General features: G+C 45.0%; 1 protein-coding gene across 10 annotated transcripts in view; it reads left to right on the top strand.

The window, feature by feature from the left end:
• clcn3 (chloride channel 3) overlaps positions 1–17,714 on the top strand; it is a 129,693-nt gene that overhangs the window by 30,951 nt on the left and 81,028 nt on the right. For 3 of the 10 annotated variants that reach the window (XM_048527453.1, XM_048527446.1, XM_048527448.1), the window contains exon 1: positions 7,781–8,001. The exons of the other annotated variants lie outside the window; for them this stretch is intronic. In XM_048527453.1, coding sequence (XP_048383410.1) covers positions 7,920–8,001 — 82 coding nt within the window. In that variant the 5' untranslated portion in view covers positions 7,781–7,919. Of the gene's footprint in view, positions 1–7,780; positions 8,002–17,714 lie in introns of those variants that run through there. 10 annotated transcript variants of the gene reach the window in all.

Raw genomic sequence — 17,714 nt, 5'->3', positions numbered from 1 at the left:
GCTTCTTAAACATTACTATCATGTCTGTTTCTCCCCTAATAGCACGTTCCAGGCACCTGCCACCCTCTAGTTCAAAAAAAAATTCTTGCCTCGCACATCTCCTTTAAGCTTCTCCCCTTTTAGCTTAAAACTGTGTCCTTCAGTATTTGACATTTCCACTCTGGGAAAAAGACTCAATCTATCCACCCTATCCATGCCTCTCAGAATTTTATGTGCTTCTACCAGGTTGTCCCATAGCCTCCCAAACTAGAAAACAATCCAGGTTTGTCCAACCTCTTTTCCAGCTAATGCAGTCCAATCCAGGCAACATGGTAATCCTCTTTTGTACCCTCTCCAAAGCCTCCACATCCTTCCGGTACTGTGGCGACCAGAATAGCGCACAATGCTTCAAATGTGGCCTAACTAGATTTGTATACAGCTGCGTGTAACTTGCTAAGTTTTATACTTAGTGCCCTGACTGATGAAGGCAAGAATGCCATACATGTTTTTCCTACCTAATCCACTCGTTGCCAGTTTGAAGTAGCTGTGGAATCCCCCTCCTCCTTCTGTATATAAATACTGCCAAGGGTGCTGCTGTTCACTGCATACTTTTCTCTTGCATTTGACCTCTTTCTCGTGAACTGCAACTCCACCAATTTTTCTGTCAGACCACCCACATTTTCACCCAAATCATTAATATGACAAATAAAAAAGGAGGTCCCAGCAATGATCCTTGCAGAACACCACTGGTCACAGACCTCCAGTCAGAGAAATACCCCTCCACAACTACCCTTCGTCTTTTATGACCAAGCAAATTTTGTATCCAACTTACCAATTCACTGTGGACCCCGCATGAGTTAATCTTTTGGACCAGCCAACTGTGAGTGACCTTGCCAAGTGCTTTAGTAATGTCCATGTAGGCAACATTCACTGCCCTGCTGCCATGGATCATCTTTGTCACTTTCTCAAAAAAAATCAAAAAAATTTGTGAGACTAGATCTCCTCTGCACAAAGCTATCCTGACTATCCCTAATAAGTTCACAGCCTTCCAAATGTGAGTGAATCCTGTCCCTAACAATCTTCTCCAATAATTTCCCTACCACTGACGTAAGGCTCACTGGCCTGTAGTTTCCTGGATTATCCCTGTTGCACTTCTTAAACAAAGGAATAACATTGGCTGTTCTCCACTCTGCTGGGTCCTCACCCATGGTTAAAGGGGATACAAAGATCTTTTATTAAGACCCCAGATAGCTACTCTCTCGCCCCCCTCGGTATCCTGGAATAGATCTCATTAGGGCCCAGGGATATGTTTACATTAATATTTTTCAAGACATCCATCACCACAAAAACAAACAAAAAAGAAAAGTTGCAAATGTTTCCATTCCAAGTATAACCAACCTTTTTGAAGTTACTATTGACTTTGCTTCCATCGTTCCTTTTGGCAACAATTCGGATCACAAATTAAACTGCATAACTTAAGCATCTTATCTTTTGCCAATTATTTTAAATTCATGTCCTTTGGTTACTGATCCTGTGCCCCACCCCTAGTCCTAGTCCTAACCCTAACCCTGTTGCCCTTGCAATCTAGTGCTAGGTTTCTCCGTAGTTGCTCAATGAAAACTCTTCTATTAAATTCCTATGTTACCTTCTTAGCTGGAAGAAATATCCAAACTTTTATGATATCTCCATTGGCAGAAGAAGAATGGCACCTCTTCCCTACCCTATGAAGATTTCAGACGTTCTTTGAAGTTCTTCCCCACTGACCTGGGGCTGGCCCATAACAATTTGTAAATAGAATTTTGATAATGTTTTATAATGACCACCTTCCCCACTAGTTAATGGAAATTTGTGGATAGTTGAATGTTGCTAAACAAGAATGTGATGTGTTTGGAAGTATTGAGACATAATTGATTAATTCAAGGAATGTCAGTATAAATCCCACTCAAACGGTTTGAAAAATTTAGGTTTGTTTTTAAAAATCTGTCTGAAAATTTTAAAAAATGAAATTATTGCAAATGACTCAAACTGTTGATTTGTTGTAACGGTGAACTGGTTCACTGTATTAAGAAACAAGACTTGTAAATGACACTATATAACCCATGATTTATTCTGAGGTGCCTTGAAGTGGTCAAACATCACACGATTGCTTTTCAGGAAGAGCAATTAATGTCCTTGTCAATGCACCTGTATCCTGAGGATGAAAATATATATTTCATAAACTAGTTTGATTCCTAAAACAACCTTAATGTAAATAAAGCATGATGTATAATTTTCCTGTGAAAATTGTACAGAGTTCGCTTTATGTGAAACCGTAAGTATTGGTATCAGTATGAAACTCTTCAAACCAACTTTTTAGTTTTGGAGGAATAGAGATGTTGGAGATGTGTGGACAATCGCAACTGAAAGGATCCACTTCGTTATTGTAGAAGTGTATAGTAGTTGGTTGACCTCAGTTGTTATTTAAGCAATCTAGGAACAAAAGGTTGGGCATAATAAGCTTCCTGTGATATAATACCAGGTGTCTTTAATTTAGATCTGATAATTGAAGTTTCTTCTTCTGTCCACCCTTTTATTGTATTTTGTAGCAAGTATTGACGGTTAGCAACAGCTGCTTATAGTGAGTGCCCTGATCAAATATTAAGTTAGGTTTGGCATTTATACTCTGAAGATTTGACTTTGTACCTTATACTCTGTACACCCATTACATTTCTCAAGCGGTGATTGTTGCAAGTGGTGATTTATGGGTGGCACGGTGGCTCAGTGGTTAGCACTGCTGCCTCCTCAGCGCCAGGGACCTGGGTTCAATTCCAGCCTCGGGCAACTGTCTGTCTGGAGTTGCACGTTTTTCTCACGTCTGTGTGGGTTTCCTTTGGGTGCTCCGGTTTCCTCCCACAGTCCAAAGATATGCAGGTTAGATGGATTGGCCATGCTAAATTGCCTGTAGCGTTCAGGGATGTGTAGATTAGGTGATTTATAGGAGGTTGGGTCTGGGTGGGATGCTCTGAAGTTTGGTGTGGACTTGTTGGATCGAAGGGCCTGTTTCCTCACTGTAGGGATTCTATGATTCTACAAATAGTGCCATAGATGGTACTAAATAGTATTATAATTAGAATGTGTAAAACAAGGGCTGTTTTTCATTCCTGTATAATATTTAACTAACGTTACATGTTTATACTGTCACCGATTTCTACATGTTTGCAATAACAACAGTCTTAAGCACAGCAGAAATTTTAAAAAGAGGACGCAAAACATGAAAGATTTTTTTAAAGTATTCAAAATCTTGAGAGATCCAGACAGAGTCAATGGAAAGGTAGTATCTCCGCTTGCAAAAAGAACAGATTTAAGTAATAATTAAGGCAAAAGTGAGTGGTTCAGGTTTGGAATTTGCAACCTGAGAATGTTTTTACCACATTCTACCTAGGCTTTCAGAAAATAATTAAATGGTTACCTGAGAAGGAAGAATATGCAAGGAGAAAGAAAATATTATGAAGGTACTTCAAGCAAGAACTGTGACAAACATGACATTGTAACGGTGAACTGGTTCACTGTATTAAGAAACAAGACTTGTAAATGACACCATATAACCCATGATTTATTCTGAGGTGCCTTGAAGTGGTCAAACATCACACGATTGCTTTTCAGGAAGAGCAATTAATGTCCTTGTCAATGCACCTGTATCCTGAGGATGAACATATATATTTCATAAACTAGTTTGATTCCTAAAACAACCTTAATGTAAATAAAGCATGATGTATAATTTTCCTGTGAAAATTGTACAGAGTTCGCTTTATGTGAAACCGTAAGTATTGGTATCAGTATGAAACTCTTCAAACCAACTTTTTAGTTTTGGAGGAATAGAGATGTTGGAGATGTGTGGACAATCGCAACTGAAAGGATCCACTTCGTTATTGTAGAAGTGTATAGTAGTTGGTTGACCTCAGTTGTTATTTAAGCAATCTAGGAACAAAAGGTTGGGCATAATAAGCTTCCTGTGATATAATATCAGGTGTCTTTAATTTAGATCCCCATACAAACAGGCAAAAAGCTAGCCACTAGGATACATGAACATCAACTAGCCACAAAAAGACATGACCCACTATCACTAGTATCCTTACATACAGATGAGGAAGGACACCACTTTGATTGGGACAACACATCCATCCTAGGACAAAGCCAAACAGAGACACGCATGAGAATTCCTAGAAGCGTGGCATTCCAACCGGAACTCCATCAACAAACACATTGATTTGGAGCCAATCTACCATCCTCTGAGAAAAAGAACAGGAAATGATATCACCAATGCAGGAAATGACATCACCAACCCAAGGAAACCTAAACAGATAAATAGAAAGCGGGACATAACACCAGTGCTTCATCGGAGGCTCACTGATGAAGTTACCTAGAATGGTGATGAAACGTCTGAAAACTAACCTTCCAGCTCAGCAAGCAAACTCACATCCAGAAACTCTACCTGAGCTACAAATCTTCTCAAAACTCGCTAGAAGGTACTTCTATTCTTGATTTTTTTTGTTGCAGACATATCTAAAGGATTGTGAAAATTAGTTTTTTTCAATAGGTTTCTATAAGGACTCTGTGGGATACGTTTTTCCCCCCCAAAAATCACTTAATGGAAGTCACGTATTTTTGAAAAAAAATGTTCATGATCTGTGGAGCTGCTAGATTTACTGGAAGTCACATGACTTTACTTAACTCTGACTTAATGGAAGTATGTATGGCTTAGAAAGGGTGGACGCTGGGAAGTTGTTTCCGTTAGGCGGGGAGACTAGGACCCATAGGCCTGTGAAATCCATTGCCACGGAGCCCAGTGGAGGGTATGGCTTAGAAAGGGTGGACGCTGGGAAGTTGTTTCCGTTAGGCGGGGAGACTAGGACCCATAGGCCTGTGGAATCCATTGCCACGGAGCCCAGTGGAGGCCGGGACGTTAAATGTCTTCAAGGCAGAGATTGATAAATTCTTCATCTCACAAGGAATCAAGGGCTACAGGGAGAGTGCCGGGAAGTGGAGTTGAAATGCCCATCAGCCATGATTAAATGGCGGAGTAGACTCGATGGGCTGAATGGCCTTTCTTCCACTCCTTTGTCTTATGGTCTTATGGTATGTCTGAGTTTATGGATGTCAGGAGCTGTGGCTATTTTGATATTGTTTGGAATTTAGTTGAAGTGTAGCATTTGAAGAGACAAGATATTCCCTTCTTGCCCCAATTCCCAGCACAGGTCCTTACTACCATTCTGAGAAAATCTTGATTATCACGAGACCTGAAAAACTGAAACAGCTGTTCAGCCTGAAAGTCCCAAAGGACTTGCTTTTATCTCTGCCTGAATTAACTATATTTGAACATCCCAGTAACTAGTCTGTGTCTAGTGACAGCTGTCGACATGTGCAAACACAGGGAATAAAATGATCTGGGACACTTCATATCTTGCCCTTTTTTTTCCTTCAAGAACTGATCATTACTTTGGCTGAAGTGTTTTTTGTTTCAAAATTCATCTCTGCAGAAGTATATATTTTCTTTTTTGTGGTGTGTGCATGTGTGGTAGGTTACTTAGGATGAATATTTATACTTTCATACTTCAAATCATGTTAATCAGCTTTGTATCATCAAATAACTTTTTACTTAAAAAAATCAATTTTGTTAACTGTTTAAAGAAACCCGGTTGATGGAATTTTCTTTATGCTCAGCTTAATGAGTATATGAATGACTATATTGTTAACTGGGTAAAATATTTAAATTTGTTGTGACCACTGGAGTGATATGACTAAAGAGTGACTGTGGGCTTTGCCAACCATTTTTGCCAATTATAAAAAGTTATGTCACATTAACATTGTGAATGCAATACCCATGAATTTCAACATATCCATGAACTGGAGTATGACTGGAAAGTTCAGACAACCATGCTTGTGAAAACCACAGGATAAGGTGACAAGAATCACAGTGGTAGTAGCTTACATAGTTGCCAAATGAAATTGATCTGCCTTATTGTAATTTTAATATGTGAAGCTGTTAAAAAGCAAAATCCCGACCAAACCTTCTGTGCATGTTCATATCCAAGACAATTGTTGATTGGATGAGGAGGGAATGAATTTTTGAATTAGTGATGTGTGGAATAGGTATCTCAGTGGCATACATAAAGACCACATTTTTTAGTGTGGGATGTGTTTAGATCTCCGAAAACCTAATGAGGGAAACAACTTCTGAAGAAGTAACACACAAGCCCCACATAAATATCAGGAGGTTATTCGCCCTTTGCATGTGTGCCCTGAGCAACTTATTTGAGGAGCATGTCCAAGAAGAATCGAATAGGTGATTGGTTGATACAGCAAAAAAATTCCTCGCAGTATTGAACTTTGTGTGATGCTTTGAGTGATGTTTTGTGTAGTTGCGTCAGCAAATTGTGAGCATACCGATGTCCTTTCTGCAAGGAGGTCAGCTGTCCTTACTTGGTCTGGTCTATACAACCCAGACGCTTAGCAATGTAGTTACTTCTACCTGCCCGCTGGGCAATTAGGGATCAGTAATAAACACTATCCTAGCCAGTGATGCTCACTTCTAATTAACAAATTAAAAAAGAATGAATGCACACGACTGTCATCAGTATATTTGAAAACTATGGCACATTCAATTAACTGGATCCAGCGGAAGATGATTTGATGTGAAGGGATTATTCTAAAATCTAAAACACCTCATCTGATCTGGGTGAGATTTTTATGATGCCACAGCCGAAGTGATTCAATAAATTCAATGTATTCTTTGTAGTGAACCATGGACAGAGTGTGATTGTTTGTAAAATATTTGGATTACAATTCAAGGTATATAGTAGAAATCATTCATCATGTCCTGTTGATTTAATTGAATTAGTGGTTTTATGTTTTTTCCACATTTCGAAATGATGGCCACCTACTGCAATGCCAACTCACATGCTTGGCAAATGAATCAGTTCTGGAAAGACTGTCCATTTTTGTTTTTATTCATTCATGGGACTAGGGTGTCGCTGGCTAGGCTGGCATGTATTGCCCATCACAGAGGGCAGTTGAGAGTCAACCATATTACTGTGGGTTTGGAGTCACATTGTAGGCCAGACTAGGTAAGGATGGCAGATTTCCTTCCCTAAAGAGCGTTAGTGAACTTGATGGGGTTTTTTCCAACAATCGACAGTGAATTCATGTCATCATTAGACTCTCAATTCCAGATTTGTATTGAATTCAAATTCCACAATCTGCCGCAATAGGATTGGAACCTGGGTCTCTGGATTAATAGCCGACTGGTAATACCACTAGGTCATTACCTCTCTCATTCTAGGCCATTACCTCCCTGTGTTGAAAGTTGTCTTGCATGCCACAATAAATGGTAATTTGGTTTGTGTTCCTTGGCTGTGAAACAATTTGACATATTTTAAAAATTATATTTATAGGTGATGCTTTTCTTTCTGTTTCTCACTTTTTCTTTCTCCTTTTTTTTTCTCAGTCTTTTTGTCTTTTTTCCTTTTTCTGACTTGTTCTCTGTGCGATTGCTTCTTGTTATAGGTAAGGGCCACAATGGAAATATGAACGAAACAAAGTTTTTCTGTACATTTAGTTATATTCTTCTTCTAGCAGTAGAATATTAGTTCTCAACTATTTAGAAACAGGTTATCTACCTAAACTGGAGCTTTCACCTTCAAAAAGATTAGCTGCAATGCATTTATTCCACTGTTAAGCTTCTGTGTCAGAGCTGGTAACCAGTAGCAACAGTATAGAGCAATTTCCTGTTGCTTGCATCAGTTTCCTGTTGCTTACATAGCCTATCACAGGACCAAGTTTGTGCACAAGGCTGCACACAGTCTGTTTTCCTGAGCAGATATGGCAGCTCTGCTACTGTGTAGGTTGAGAGGGTAATGTGACAGATTTTTAGTTCAGCTAACGTGCTTCTTTCTTGATATCGTATGGATATGCCATCTGACCCTTATTTACCTTATGATGGTGGTGGTAGAGACTGCATTCCTTTGCAAGAGATGCATAAAAGAGGTGAGTTCTAGTTCCAAGACTATTTACCATTAGACTTTTATAGACAAGGTAACGTGCACTTGAGAGGTAGAATAAATTGTGCCCTTGTTTTGAAAGAGTGTCAGACTTTAAGATTCCTACTGTTCTACTGATCCAATTTGATAGCTTTGTTTTATTTTTCAGTTAGAATTATTTTCACATTTCTTTGCCTTTTTGCTTCTAGATATTCCTGTATTTGATTGTTTGAATGGTTTAGTCCTAAGAGATCACGCTGGTTGGTCAGTGATACCATCTGTGCTGTAGGTAAAACAGATAGATGCTGCTTTGATGCTGCAACACTTTCTGCTTAAATGAAACCTCTGGATGAAATTTAAGATGTCAGATAAGAAATTTTACTGTGGATTGAATATTGATAAGGAAATATATCTGCATGAAAGATCCTTGTGATAGATGTCATGTTCATATTAATAATGCTCTGTTGTTTTAAATTGTGTTCAGTGCCAGGCATTTTAAGCACTGGACTGAAACGGTTTCACAAAGAAATCCAGTGTTACATATTAATCTTAGCACTGCAGCTCAGTCTTTCTCTCGCCTTCTTCCACCTCCCCCACAGCAATGAATCTTGGTTTCAGTCCAGAGGTTAAGAATTCAATTCGTAGTTGCAGTATAAGGTGTGCCTACTGGAGTCATGCAGTTTTTCTTCCTCTATTAATTCTTTTTATAATGCTGCATAAGCGGCATCACTCTTAGCTTAATATTGCCGATTTAAGCAGGGTTAGTTCAAAACTGCTTTGGTACAAATGACGCAACCTTATTTGCAGTACGTGGTGGTTTAAAATAGGTTATTTACAGTCCAAGGCATGATGCATTGTAAAGTTCAGATCTTGATACCTTATTCATTTGGCATGCTTTATTGTAGTGGAGAAAATTTTCTATTCAGTAAATAGCGTGTACTCATGGTCAAGTAGTCAAACTATACATGTGCACCTCTTTTATTTAGAGAAACTTATAATAAATTTGATGGGACTGGAAGATTGACAAAAGCTTGTTTCATCCAATTTGTTGACCTGCAGTGTGCCGAACAGCTCAGTTCTAACAAGAAAAGAATAGATTGTAGGATAAATTGTTTTCTGGTTTTATTATTTTTCATGAATATTCTCTTTTCTAATTATTGTAAGGACCCCATTTGGTTTTTTTCTGCATTTCTGTATTGAATGATGCTTTATTTGGTTATTTTATTACCTTCGAAAATATACAAACAATGTATTTTTGTTCGCAGCAATTTTTTCCTCTGGTGAGTTCCGAATGTTAATGGCAGAATAGGGACATCTTTCAGTTGAGCTAAATACTGTTTTCTTCATGATTCTTTCAGGCCTTTGTTGTTGTGCGGTATCAGTATTTGGATAAGAAGCATTCTGTTAATTTAATGTGGTTGAAAATGTTTCCTTAGACATAATGATTGATCAATTAATTAATCAAAACTGGTGCTTAAAAAACAGAAGTTTTTTTTGCTGACAGACATTTAAATGAATTATTATTTGACGTGCAAAATGTTGATTGGCTGCCATTGCAGCACCAACATAACAACCATGAGGTGCCACTCCCCATTTATTTCATAACATATATTGTTTTTATAAAGGTTTCTTCATAAAACCAAATACTTAGAACGGTTTGTTTGCCTGTAACCGTAGCTTTACAGACTGGATGAGTTGAGGAAGGACTTTGATCCCTCGCAATAACAGTTGTAGCTTAAATGCATCTTTTATTCATTGCACATCCTGCCTTGCTATCCTTTTAAAATGTTGGAAAGCACTCAGGGCAGATATTTAAACACATATCTTTACTCCGATTACCCTGAATTGAAAGTGTGTGAAAGAGTCAATATGAGTTTCATTCAGTTTCTATAATTTACATAGTTAAATGGATTAAAAAATGTTTACGAAAGCTAGCATATGTCTTCGTTGGAATAAAGGGGTGATTATATTTTGACAAGAACAATATCAGGATATAGAAGACGTTGTCATTGTCATTTATCTCAAGAGGGTTGGAATATAAAAGCAGTGATGTGCTTCTGAGGCTTTATAAGGCTCTTGTTAGGCCCCATTTAGAATACTGTGTCCAATTTTGGGCCCCACACCTCAGGAAGGACGTACTAGCGTGGATCGTGTCCAGCGGAGATTCACACGGATGATCCCTGGAATGGTAGGTTCAGCGACTGATGAACGGCTAAGGATCCTGGGATTGTACTCATTAGAGTTTAGAAGGTTGAGGGGAGATCTAATAGAAACTTACAAGATAGTGTATGGTTTGGAAGGGGTGGACGCTAGGAAGTTGTTTCCGTTAGGCGGGGAGACAAGGACCTGTGGGCACAGCCTTAAAATTAGAGGGGGTAAATTTAAAACTGAAATGAGACGACATTTCTTCAGCCAGAGTGTGGTGCGCTTGTGGAATTCATTGCCGCAGAGTGCAGTGGAGGCCGGGACGTTGGATGCCTTCAAGGCAGAGATCGACAAATTCTTGATCTCAAAAGGAATCAAGGGCTACAGGGAGAGAGCAGGGAAGTGGAGTTGAAATGCCCATCAGCCATGATTTAAATGGCGGAGTGGACTTGATGGGCCGAATGGCCTTACTTCCACTTCTATGTCTTATGGTCTTATGTTATTTATCTTGAAGCCATAAAACGGCCTTTGTACTCAAAATAGTTTGAAACATTTTGATTCAGTGGATTTTCTTTTTGATTGTGGTGAACTTGAATTTTGGAACCGGGTCACTGGATCCAAAATGTTAACTCTGATGTTTTCTTCACGGATGCTGCCAGACCTGCTGAGCCTCCAACACCTTCTGTTTTTGCTCCTGATTTGGAGCATCTGCAGTTCTTTTGGTTTTAGAATTTTGGTAACTCTACTTCATCACCTTATTTGATGTCAGATTCTGTCTACTGATACAAAGATGATCCAAAGTACTTCACATTATGTTAGGAGTATGACATGAAGTGTGTGTTGTTATTACTTATAGTCTGAAAACATTATTTCTTTGTCTTTCCCTAATCAGTAGTACATCATTGGGGTACGTAACTCAGATTTTAAAATATATCTACCAATGTTCACTAGAAGAGAAATTGTGTTTTCTTACACATCCATTTTCAGAATCTGAGTGTCTCCCGTTTGGCCAACATTTATTACCCATCCTTAGTTGCACTTGGGATAGTGGTGCTGAGCCATCCTGTTGAACTTCTACAGTCCATGTTGGGTATATACCCCAATTTGGTACAATCTATTTAGCCTTCTGTCATCTGCCTTCGTTTAATGCTGTTGTTGTTATCTTCAGTTCGTTACTGCCTCATGTTTGTCTTGCTTTTTCCTTGGTGCACCCATGCTGTTTTCTTCAACTATTCCTTATGTGATCAAGTTTCACATTATAATGACCATCAGTGTAAAAATAAATTCCTTCTGAATTGACAAAAAAAGAATGATCAAGCAATGAATGATGGCACTCGATGGGGAGTGTATTTTTTATAAACAATCTTTTGTTAAATCACGGTAAATTTCTTACAAAACCTAAGGCAGTGAAATTGAAGTAAATATATGAAACCTTGTACAATGAACTCATTTCTGCAGCTTTATGGTAATGATAATTTGACACGAGGTACAGTGCCATCAACAGTTATCTACTCCTGAATGAGATACTTGTTTGAATGGCCAGAGCCGCAATTGCACCTGAATGATTTACCCTACAAATAGTGCATTTTCTGGGCTAGAGAAATTAATCAGAAGTAATTATGTCTTAGACTGTTTAAATTCTGGTTGCACCCTTCAATGAAATGCCATATTTTAAGGATTATAATATTGAAAATAGTGCAAGAGAAGTGAAAATTCAGATCAATTTATTGATTTTATACTGGTTTCCAATTGTGAAGACAGAACAGAGTGCCTTGTAAAAGGGTGGAAAATCATTTTCAAGCCATTTTTGGTTTTTCGCATTTAATTGCATGAGTGTGCATGGATGTGAGTTTGCTCGCTGAGCTGGAAGGTTAGTTTTCAGATGTTTCGTCACTTTTTTTTGTAAATTTGAAAAAAGATACTTTATTCATAAGATGTACAAAAAATAAAACATTTATACACCTACCCAGTCATGCAAGCCGCTCCAGGTTACCCAGGCGGTACGTACGCCAACTAAAGGTAAAAAAAAAAGCAAAGAAAATACCCCGGCAGTCATCACCCCGCACAGTCCCAGTTGGCCCCCTGACCAGTTGGGGAAGGCGCCAACTGGGCCCAGTTACCAGATAGGGCCCTTTTTTCTATTCTGGACGAGGGGTTTCATACGGTGGTCTTTCCCCACCGTGCCCTGGCAGCGGCTGCCCCAAGCTTTAGCGTGTCCCTCAGCACGTAGTCCTGGACCTTGGAGTGCGCCAGTCTGCAACACTCGGTCGGGGTCAGACCTTTCAGCTGGCAGACCAGCAAATTGCGGGCAGACCAAAGAGCGTCTTTCACCGCATTGATGGTCCTCCAAGCGCAGTTGATGTTGGTCTCTGTGTGCGTCCTGGGAAACAGCTAGTAGAGCACGGAGTCCCGTGTCACGGAGCTGCTCGGGACGAACCTAGACAAATACCACTGCATCCCCCTCCAGACCTCCTGTCCATAGGCGCACTCCAGAAGGAGGTGATCGACAGTCGCGTCCCCCCCCCCAACCGCAGCCACCTTGAGGGCAGTGTGCGGTGGCGCAGAGATTCCGGGCATGCATAAAGGATCTCACTGGCAGAGCCCCTCTCACCGCCAGCCAAGCAATGTCCTTGTGCTTGTTTGAAAGTTCTGGCCATGAGGCATTCTGCCAGACGACTTTGGCAGTCTGCGTGGGGAACCACACGACGGGATCCACCCTCTCCTTTTCCCGAAGGGTCTCGAGGATACTATGTGCTGACCGCTGCCTGACGGCCTTGTCGTCAAAGGTGTTTCCTTTCAAAAATTTCTCCACGAAGGACAGGTGGTACGGAACGGTCCAACTACTCAGAGCGTTCTGCGGCAACGAGGCCAGGCCCATCCTTCGCAACACCGGGACAGGTAGAACCCCAGTAAGTAGTGACACTTGGTGTTTGCATACTGAGGATCTACGCACAGCTTGATGCAGCCTGCACACAAAGGTAGCCGTCAGGGCGAGGGTGACGTTCGGTACGCCCTTTCCCCCACTTTCCAGGTCTTTGTACATGGTGTCCCTGCGGACCCGGTCCACCCTCGACCCCCAAATGAAGTGGAAGATGGCCCGGGTGACTGCAGCAGCGCAGGTCCAGGGAATAGGCCAAGCCTGAGCCACATACAACAGTACCAAAAGCCCCTCGCACCTGACAACCAGGTTCTTACCCGCGATGGAGAGGGACCGAAGCGTCCACCTGCCCAGCTTCTGCTTCAATTTGGTGATACGCTCCTCCCAAGTCTTAGTGCACGCCCCAGCTCCACCAAACCAAACACCCAGCACCTTCAGGTAGTCTGTCCTGACGGTGAAGGGGATGAAGGAGCGGTCATCCCAGTTCCCGAAGAACATGACCTCGCTCTTACTCCTATTGACTTTGGCACCCGAGGCCAGTTCAAACTGCCTGCAGATGTCCAACAGTCTACTCACCGACCGACGATCGGTGCAGAAGACGGCGACATCGTCCATGTACAGGGAGGTCTTGACCTGAAGGCCTCCGCTGCCTGGGATAGTTACGCCCTTCAGCCTCACGTCCTTCCTGATGGATGCGACGAAGGGCTCCACACAGCACACGAACAAGGCAGGAGAGAGCGGGCAGCCCTGCCTGACTCCAGATCGGATGGGAAAACTGTCTGATTCCCACCCATTGATCGAGACTGCACTAACAATGTTGGTGTAGAGCAGCCGGATCCAATTGCGGATGCCCTCCCTGAACCCCAATTCGGAGAGGACGTCCCTCACGTAAGCATGAGAGACCCTGTCGAAGGTCTTCTCCTGGTCCAGGCTGACGAGGCAGGTGTCCACCCACCTGTCCTGTACATAGGCGATCGTATCACTGATGAGCGCGAGGCCCTCAGCGATCTTTCTGCCCGGCACAGCACAGGTTTGGTCAGGGTGAATCACCGACTCCAGGACAGACCTGACCCGGTTGGCTATGACCTTGGCCAGGATTTTGTAGTCCACGTTCAATAGTGAAATGGGACGCCAATTCTTAATTTCTTCCCTCTCCCCCTTCCTCTTGTAAATGAGGGTGATGATGCCCTTCCTCATGGACTTGCACATTTCTCCTGCCCGAAGCGCACTATCATACACCTCCAGCAGGTCCTGGCCGACCAGGTCCCACAGAGCGGGATACAGCTCGACCGGTAAGCCGTCGCTCCCGGGAGACCTATTCCTCTCCAAGGACTTGAGGGCTCTGGTCAGCTCGTCCAGGGATATCGGCCGGTCCAGCCACTCCCTCGTGCCGTCGTCTAAGACCTCCGTGATCGACGACAGGAATGACTCGGAGGCCGTGCTGTCCGTGGGCTTCGTGTCGTACAGTCCGGCATAGAAGGATCTGCTGATCCTCAAAATGTCTGGCCGAGACGACGTCACCGAGCCGTCGTCCTCCTTTAGCCGGCTAAGCACAGAGCTCTCTTTGTGCACCTTCTGAAAGAAGAAACGCGAGCATGTCTCATCCTGCTCCACAGAGCGGACCCTGGACCGGAAGATTATCCTGGAACCTCCGCGGCGAAGAGCGAGGCTTGCTGGCCCCTCACCTCGCGGAGGTCCTCCGTGACATCGACCCCCATCAACTGCAGAAGGAGCAGGTTCTGCACCCTTTTCTGGAGTCGCGACAGCTTTCCCCGCCTCTCTCTCACCTTCCGAACACCCGTGATGACCTCTTGATGTTCTCCTTCACCCTCTCCCGGAGACTGAAAGAGGGGTTTCACACTTCTCCAACCGGCGTATTCCCCCTTAAGCTCCTCGACGTTCTCTGGGGTCAACAGAGTCTTGTTGAGCTTCCACATCCCCTTGCCAGCCGGCTGGACGTCCTGTAAGTGACAGTCGGCCAGCAGGAGGCAGTTGTCAGAAGAACACCAGCTTGACGCCGGTGGACCTGACCGAGAATGCCCGTGACACAAACAGGAAGTCTATCCTTGAGCGAATAGACCCGTCTGGCCGCAACCAGGTGTACCTCCGCTGCACTCCGTCTGCAGGGGCGCTGAAGACATCGAGCAGCTTGGTGTCCTTCACAGTGCCCATCAGGAATCTGGACGTGATGTCCAGTTGACTCCCCCCACCTGCTGTCCCCACGCCGGATCTTCCATCTGCATCGATGATGCAGTTGAAGTCTCCGCCTAGGATGACCGGCCTGGACGTAGCCAGCAGGGGTGGAAGCCACTGCAGGACGGCCAACCGCTCACTCCGTACCGCTGGGACGTACACCTTGATCAGCCTCAGGGGAGAGTTCCTGTAGGTGACATCAGCCACTAGGAGGCCCCCCCCCCAACCCACCAACCAACCAACCAACCCACCCACCAACCCACCAACCCACCCACCCACCAACCCACCCACCCACCAACCCACCCACCCACCAACCCACCCACCCACCAACCCACCCACCCACCAACCCACCCACCCACCCACCCACCACCCCACCCACCCACCAACCCACCCACCACCCCACCCACCCACCAACCAACCCACCAACCCAACCAACCCACCAACCAACCCACCCACCAACCAACCCACCCACCAACCAACCAACCCACCACCCCACCACCCCACCACCCCACCACCCCACCACCCCACCACCCCACCACCCCACCACCCCACCACCTGAACTTGAGAGATGGTGAAGTTGCGCCCCCACAGCAGAATAGCCAGGCTCGAGGAGCGACAGTCGTTACGCCCCGACCAGATTGAAGGCCCACAGGTCCAGGCGCCAGACCATTTCCCGTACCTGCCGAGGTGCGGTATCCCGCACTCCTGCAGAAACAGGAGGTCCACCCTGACGGTGGTCAGGTAGGCCAACGTGGACATACATCTTGCGGTTGACTTGACGCTGCGCACATTAATGCTCGCAACTCTTACCCCCATTGTGGGCAGTGACCGCAGTACCCTCCCCAAGTCCAAGGTCCAGCCCCTCTATCTGTCCCTTCATGCCCATTGCTCGGGCTAACTGCTGGACGCTCTCCAGGCTCAGGAAACCATCCGTGCTGCCTTCTGGGTGGCATCCCCCCCGTCGGGGGTACGGAGGCAGAGAGTCCCGCTCTGGGTCAGGCTGGGGACGCGCTGTTTCCTCCTTCCCGCCTGGAAGTTCCAGGGGGCCCTCCAGTGCCCCAGCGGCACGTGACTGGGTGTCGGAGGGAGCCTCAGGACGCCTCCCGTCACCTGGAAGCGTGGTGCTGCTTTCTTTCTCCCTTGAGATCTTTAACTTCTGCTTCAGGCGGGCCCTCTCTGAATCCCCCTCGTCAGAGGAGCTCTTATAGCTCCCCTGTAGCTGCCTCTTCCCGCCTGATGGTTGCGGTTCCTGGGCCCACCGACGCACCTTCGTCCTCGCTTTCTGGACCGTTGTCCATTCCCCTGGGTCGCCTGTCGCCGCCTCCATCGACTCCGGGTTGTCGGCAGGGAGCGGAGCCTGCAGGGGCGCTTTGCTGGCCTCGGGCCCATCCTGCGGGGCTGGGCCCTCCTCCACATTAGTGGGGTCCTTGCAGGGCCCTGGTGCCTTCCTCTCCTCCGGGGGGGCTGGCCCCGCATTGCACCTGCCGGCGACCTGGGCATAGGTGGTCCCCCGCTGCGGCATGCCCTATAGAGGTGGCCCGCTTCACCGCAAAGGTTGCAGCATTTCTCTTGTGGGCAATCCTTTGCAAGGTGTCCCTCCTCCCTGCAGATGGTGGCTTTGCAGTCGGCCACCACGTGACCTGACCTACCACAGGCATGGCAGACTTTAGGTTGCCCTGCGTAGGTCAGGCAGCCCTTGCTCCCACCGATCACGAAGCTGGACGGTGGGTGTGCGACATTCCCGTCTGCGCCCATCCTCAGCGTCACCTTGACCTGCCTCTTACTCGTCCAGATGCCAAAGGGGTCCACGATGTCAGTTAGGTCCCCTTCCACCTTCACGTACCTTCCAAGGAAGGTCAGGACATCAACTGCTGGCACATGTGGGTTGCACCTGTGCACAGTCACCATACGGCTCCTCTGTGCTGGCATCACAAACAGTGGGACAGCGGTCAATACAGAGAGGGGGCCCTCACCTCCTTTCTCCTTGAAAACCTCCAGGAAGCGCTCGCAAAGCTTGGCACTCCTGACGGTCACATCGTAAAAACCTCCTCCGGGGAAATCCTGCAGGCAGTAAATGTCCGCAGCAGCAAACCCGCAACAGTCCAACAGGACCCTCTTCACGAAGAAGGTGCGGTCCACAGGTGCACCTTCATCCACCTTCTTCACGGAAACACGGATGGTGTTCCGGACCCCCTGACCTGGGGCACGAACACTTGCCGCAGCCATCGTTGCAGGTTGGCTGCTCCCCTGAACCAGCTTTAGGCCGAAGCCAGCATTAAGATCCACTGGTCGCAAGGGTGCACAGCCAATCCGACGTCTTCCTTTCACCTCCAACACAGCACTCTCCTCCTCTCGGTCCACAAGAGAGTGGGTCTTTATTTTGTTCCAGGTCTAAGTTGGTTCACTGAGCTGGAAGGTTAGTTTTCAGACATTTCGTCACCATTCTAGGTAACATCATCAGTGAGCCTCCAACGAAGCGCTGGTGTTATGTCCCGCTTTCTATT

Source organism: Stegostoma tigrinum, chromosome 3, assembly GCF_030684315.1.
Source record: "Stegostoma tigrinum isolate sSteTig4 chromosome 3, sSteTig4.hap1, whole genome shotgun sequence".
NCBI classification, from domain to species: domain Eukaryota; kingdom Metazoa; phylum Chordata; class Chondrichthyes; order Orectolobiformes; family Stegostomatidae; genus Stegostoma; species Stegostoma tigrinum.
Note: the sequence above shows the minus strand (reverse complement) of the source record. Positions and strands in the feature narration are given on the sequence as shown.